Source organism: Choloepus didactylus, chromosome 6 (genome assembly GCF_015220235.1).
Source record: "Choloepus didactylus isolate mChoDid1 chromosome 6, mChoDid1.pri, whole genome shotgun sequence".
NCBI classification, from domain to species: Eukaryota; Metazoa; Chordata; class Mammalia; order Pilosa; family Megalonychidae; genus Choloepus; species Choloepus didactylus.
The window spans coordinates 124,251,941-124,257,940 of record NC_051312.1 but is presented as its reverse complement, the minus strand read 5'-3'; the positions used below and the strand labels follow the sequence as shown (position 1 = coordinate 124,257,940).

The window sequence follows — 6,000 nt, the reverse complement described above, 5'->3', positions numbered from 1 at the left end:
AATATGCAAGATTTGTAAGGGGAAACTGTAAAACTTCATTGAGTGACATTAAAAAAGGCCTAGGATTGACAGATTCCAAAAGGAGGTGAGAGGTCACTCTAGTGGGCACTCTTACGCACAACATAGATAACCCTTTTTAGATTCTAATGAACTGGAATAGCTAGCAGTAAATAACCTGAAACTATCAAACTACAACCCAGAACCCTTGAATCTTTTTTTTTTTTAATCTTCATTTTATTGAGATATATTCACATACCACGCAGTCATACAAAACAAATCATACATTTGATTGTTTATAGTACCATAGTTGTACATTCATCACCTAAATCAATCCCTGACACCTTCATTAGCACACACACAAAAATAAGAATAATAATTAAAGTGAAAAAGAGCAATTGAAGTAAAAAAGAACACTGGGTACCTTTGTATGTTTGTTTGTTTGTTTCCTTCCCCTATTTTTCTACTCATCCATCCATAAACTAGACAAAGTGGAGTGTGGTCCTTATGGCTTTCCCAATCCCATTGTCACCCCTCATAAGCTACATTTTTATACAATTGTCTTCGAGATTCATGGGTTCTGGGTTGTAGTTTGATAGTTTCAGGTATCCACCAGCTACCCCAATTCTTTAGAACCTAAAGAGGGTTGTCTAAATTGTGCGTAAGAGTGCCCACCAGAGTGACCTCTCGGCTCCTTTTGGAATCTCTCTGCTACTGAAGCTTATTTCATTTCCTTTCACATCCCCCTTTTGGTCAAGATGTTCTCTGTCCCACGATGCCAGGTCTACATTCCTCCCCGGGACTCATATTCCACGTTGCCAGGGAGATTCACTCCCCTGGGTGTCTGATCCCACGTAGAGGGGAGGGCAGTGATTTCACCTTTCAAGTTGGCTTAGCTAGAGAGAGAGGGCCACATGTGAGCAACAAAGAGGCATTCGGGAGGAGGCTCTTAGGCACAATTATAGGGAGGCCTAGCCTCTCCTTTGCAGCAACCGTCTTCCCAAGGGTAAAACCTACGGTAGAGGGCTCAACCCATCAAACCACCAGTTCCCTATGTCTGTGGTCATGTTAGCAACCATTGAGGTGGGGTAGGCCAATACCCCTGCATTCTCCACAGGCTCCTCAAGGGGGCACTACATATTTTTTTCCTTTTTTTTTTTAACCTTTTTTTCCTTTTTAAATCAACTGTATGGAAAAAAAATTTAAAACAAAAAACAAGAAACAAAAAACAAAAACATACAATAAAAGAACATTTCAAAGAGACCGTAACAAGGGAGTAAGCAAAAGACAACTAACCTAAGATAACTGCTTTACTTCCAACCTGTTCCTACTTTACCCCAAGAAAGTTACATAATATAGCAACATTTCTGTGAACTTGCTCCTACTATATCCATCAGAAATTAACAGACCATAGTCATTCCTGGGCATCCCCAGAATGTTAAATAGCATATCTGTTCTTCTTGGATTACTGTCCCCTTCCTCAATTGCTCTCTATTGCTAGTTCCCCTACATTCGACATTCTAAACCATTAGTTTTACATTTTTCAAAGTTCACTTAGTGGTAGCATATAATATTTCTCTTTCTGTGCCTGGCTTATTTCGCTCAGCATTATGTCTTCAAGGTTCATCCATGTGAACCCTTGAATCTTGAAGTCAATTGTATAACAATGTAGCTTATGAGGGGTGACAACCTGATTGGGAAAGCCATGTGGATCACACTCCCCTTTGTCCAGTGTATGGATGGATGAGTAGAAAAACGGGGGCAAAACAAACAAACAAACAAAAACAACAAAAAAAACCTAAAGGAAGAATGGGGGTGGTGGGCGACAATTTGGGTGTTGTTTTTATTCTTGTTTTTTTAATTCTTGCTTTCACTTCTTCTGGCACAAGGAAAATGTTAAAAAAAAATTGATCGGGGTGATGAATGAACAACTATATGATGGTAATATGATCAATGGATTATATACATTGGATGATTGTATGGTATGTGAATAAATCTTAATTCAAAAACAAACAAAAAAAGGCCTGGGAACATAGGAAACTCCCTTATATGAAAGATTTAACCATAAATGAAAAGTTTGATTAAAATGCCTGTTATTCAAAAGTCACTATTAAGAGAACAAAAAGACAAGCCACAGAATGGGGAAAGATGTTAGTAAAGATGTTATATAATTAACAAAAGACTAGTAGAAATATTGGCAAAAAGTATGTAGAGGCAATTCATGAAAGAGAAACATACTGGATATTAAACATATGAAAAAAATAAGTTCAATCTCCCTAGTAATTAGTGAGAGGCAAACTAAAATGAGACACATGATGCCATTTTATACTCATCAGAATAACCAAAATTCCAGTTTCCATACCATGTATGGGAGTATAAATTAGTATAGTTACTTTAAAGAGCAATTTGGCAGTTATCTAGTAAAAATGAAAACATGCATGTGTTTTAGCAATTGTATTTCTGAAAATATACACTACATGTAATGTTTACAGCAAAATTACAACAGTCAAAACGCAATTTATAAAACCATAAAAGGGGAATAAATGAACAAAATGTGGTATATTCATATGACATACTACACAGCAGTTAAACTAAATAAACTATAGGTGAACAAAAATGGGTAGACCTCAAAAAAAAATGTTGAGTGAAAGAAGGCAAGATGTAAAATAAAGCAAGATGATACTATTTAAGGTAAAAATTTTTAGACAAGACTTGAGAGAAAGATCTGAAGGTTTTCCTAATCGTCAACATGAAAGTTAAATATATTATGGAAGCCTTGTTTCAGATGAAAGACTTAAGACTTAGCCACAGAAATATGGTATCAAGAATTTGAAGAGTGAAGAAATGTTTTCCAAAGAAGGAGATGACAGCAAATAGTAAAAGCCAGAAACTAATAATAGTCACAAATCGGAAATGCTCCAAGGTGCAAAACTCATGAGTAATTTAATTCCTGAATGTATTCTAGTTTAGAATAAGGTTTCTCAACCTTGGCAACTAATGACATTTTGAGCCAGATAATTCTTTCTTGTGGGGGGCTGTCATGTATTTTGTAGGATGTTTACCAGAATCCCTCGCCTCTGCCCACTAGAGACCAGCACTCCTCCATCCCCATTCCAACTGTGACAACAAAAAATACCAGACATTGCCAAATGTACTCTGGTGCGGGGGGTGGGGTGGGGGGCGGTGGTGGGGTGGGGTGAGGGGTAGGGTGAAGGTGAGGGTGGGGTGGGGCGGTGGCAAAATCACCCCTTGTTGGGAACCACTGTTCTAGAGTCATACATTGTAGTGTAGACAGTAGACATTTTCACACACATATTACTGTAAATAAAACTTAATATGCTATACTTTATGGGCAAAGTAAGGGATTTTAGGGGATAATTTTCAAGATATGATATTTTCACCTTAATATCAACTTTTGTATAATATTTGTGAAAACTTTGAATTATTGTATTTATGCAAAATTCATTTTATCAGAAACTAGAGAAGAAAAGAGCCTGAAACTCTGAAGAGGTTTAAATTTATTTATTAAAAACTATGATATGTATGTGGAATACAAACTTCATATTTAGGATATCAGGATGTTTGTATTTGCCACATTCCAGTGCCGACTGACTACTTTCTAAATCAAAACAATGAACGTCCATTTGTCTTTCTGTGGTAGGATAATTCAATAAAACTGACAGAATATTTAGATTGAGATGCAGCACGTTTCAGGCTGGTTCTGTGTCTCAGGCTTCACTGCATTCTGAGTTGCCTATTTTCCCCAGACTGAGGCTGCCCTGCTCACTGTATTTCCCGAGGGCCTAGCTCCATGCCTGGAACACAGAATACCCAACTATTTGAATAAAATGAACGAGTCTTAGCATACATATTATTTTGGAATTATTTATTCAAAAAATATTTTATAATAGGTTTAGGTAACAGTATAAGCAAATACATTCAATAGCACTAAAATAAACCTATATAAAATATACAATTTCATTAAGATGCAATTAAAGTACTTGAAATGGCACACAGATCTTTATATTTGAAACCAGTATACTAGCTTTCTACTTTTTAAAAGTCTAGCCTATTTTAATTCTTAAGATATCCACAGTGTTTCTTCTTTGTTCTTCATTTTCTTTAGACCATATTTAAATTCTTAGCATTTCTAAGTGCATATATTTTAAGCATATACTATAATGACTTTCAATTTATATATCTACCAATTAAAAGTAACTGAGTTCCAGTTCACAATCTACACCCCTGAAAACAAATCCACACCTTAAGTGGCCTATATCCCTTATTCTTTCTTCACCTTCCCCAATTATTCCCCTATTCCTCCCCAACCTCCATGGCACATATTAGTAATTTGATAGAAAACATGAATTAAACTGGAAGTGTCATAAGAAAGCATTCCTGGAATTTGTATGTGATGACAACAATGCCTTGGCTTGGGAGAGCCTTCTCCTCTAAGAATCTATTATCACAGACCTGCTTTCAGGTAGATTTGGATTTCAAATTTATACTATGCCTGAGGTCTGGAAACTCCCAACTAACAAAATTAAAATGAGAGTGGTCCTGTGTCAGTGACTGCCCTGGATACATGATATAAGCTGACATAAAACTTATCTGGAAGGATTACTCTTAACCCAAGTCACCTAGGATTCTCACAGATAAAGCCTGCCTGAAATAAACTCACATTTCAAAATTACAGAAGACCTGGGTAAACAATTGACAAACAAGAATTAACAGACACTAACAGCAGAATTAGATGCTCAAGAAACTCATTTAATAGAGATATTAGATAAACCATGAAATAAGAATGCTTAAAATGATTAGTGACATAAAAGAAGGAACTGAACAATGAAAAACAGAAAAACTAGAAAGCTGAAACAAATAGGTGTAACTGAAGACTGATACATAGCTAGAAATTAAAAACAATTTTGAAAGAAGAAACCCAATGCATAGGTTAAAAAAAGAAATTATATACAAATGAAGAGAGAATTCATGAAATAGAAGACATATGAAAAAACCACCATGATGGCATCACAGAAGACAAAATAATGGAAAATACAGAAGGGATTAAAAGATAAAGAAGATAGAAAGAGAAGGTCAATATACTTTTTTTAAAAATAGTAACCACACTCACTGTCTCTTTGTTCTCTATAACATAACTTCATTTTTCGGCAGCACTGGTGATTTTGCTACTGAAAATTCAAACACACATCTTAAACACTATTATGTTTTCAACATTTTTTCTTATTTTTAATGTAGGTGAGCTTTACCATAATATAAAGGAGCTGGTTATTAAGTTAACTTTTTTTTCTTTTTATATATCAATTATCAAAGCACTCATCATTCATATGTAATATTTGAGAAAGAAGTTGTAATTAAAAGTCACTTCAAAACTAGCAGTTTACTTATTTGTTCTTTTTAACACTAATGGGAAAACTGTCACCAATGTGCCCGCACTACTCTTGCTACCACTGTTTTCGGCTAATGCATATATTAGTGATTCTATTGAAAATGACACAAGTATGTACCTGAGAAGAAATACAAAAGTTTTGCCTTGAAATATAGTATGAATGACAATTATTTCTAAACTATGAGGGAAGAAATGTCCCTTGAGATTATCAAAGCATCTTTGTGTAATAACTGAATCAGATTTCAAAATGAATATTAAACAGTATATACAATAGTTCATGTAGTTCAATACTAATACCTATTCCACATATGTGGGTGGATTTAAAAAAAAAGCTGATTTCTAAGAGGTTGAATTCAAGGATAATTTATATGCTGAAGATCACACCCAAGCTTTCCATCCTGGGAAAAGGCGACTGAGATTTTTGGGATCCATGGCCTGTTGTATCAGCAAATTCACCTGTCCACCCACACTGAGCACAGTTCCTTCTTCTACTCCTTTCAGTTTCTCTTGCAGTCTCATCAAGACGCGTTCAGCTACTTTATTGAAACTCTGGTCGATATCACTAATGACAAAAATACAAAGGTTTTAATGAATGG

The 6,000-nt window shown here is 35.3% G+C and overlaps 1 protein-coding gene across 2 annotated transcripts in view; it reads right to left on the bottom strand.

Moving 5' to 3' along the window:
• Positions 1 to 3,866: 3,866 nt before the first annotated feature.
• The window catches only part of ATM (ATM serine/threonine kinase), a 135,076-nt gene continuing 132,942 nt past the window's right edge, over positions 3,867 to 6,000 (bottom strand). For both annotated transcript variants that reach the window (XM_037841327.1, XM_037841328.1), the window contains one exon: positions 3,867 to 5,966. In XM_037841327.1, the coding sequence (XP_037697255.1) occupies positions 5,783 to 5,966 (184 nt within the window). In that variant the 3' untranslated portion in view covers positions 3,867 to 5,782. The remainder of the gene's footprint in view (positions 5,967 to 6,000) is intronic.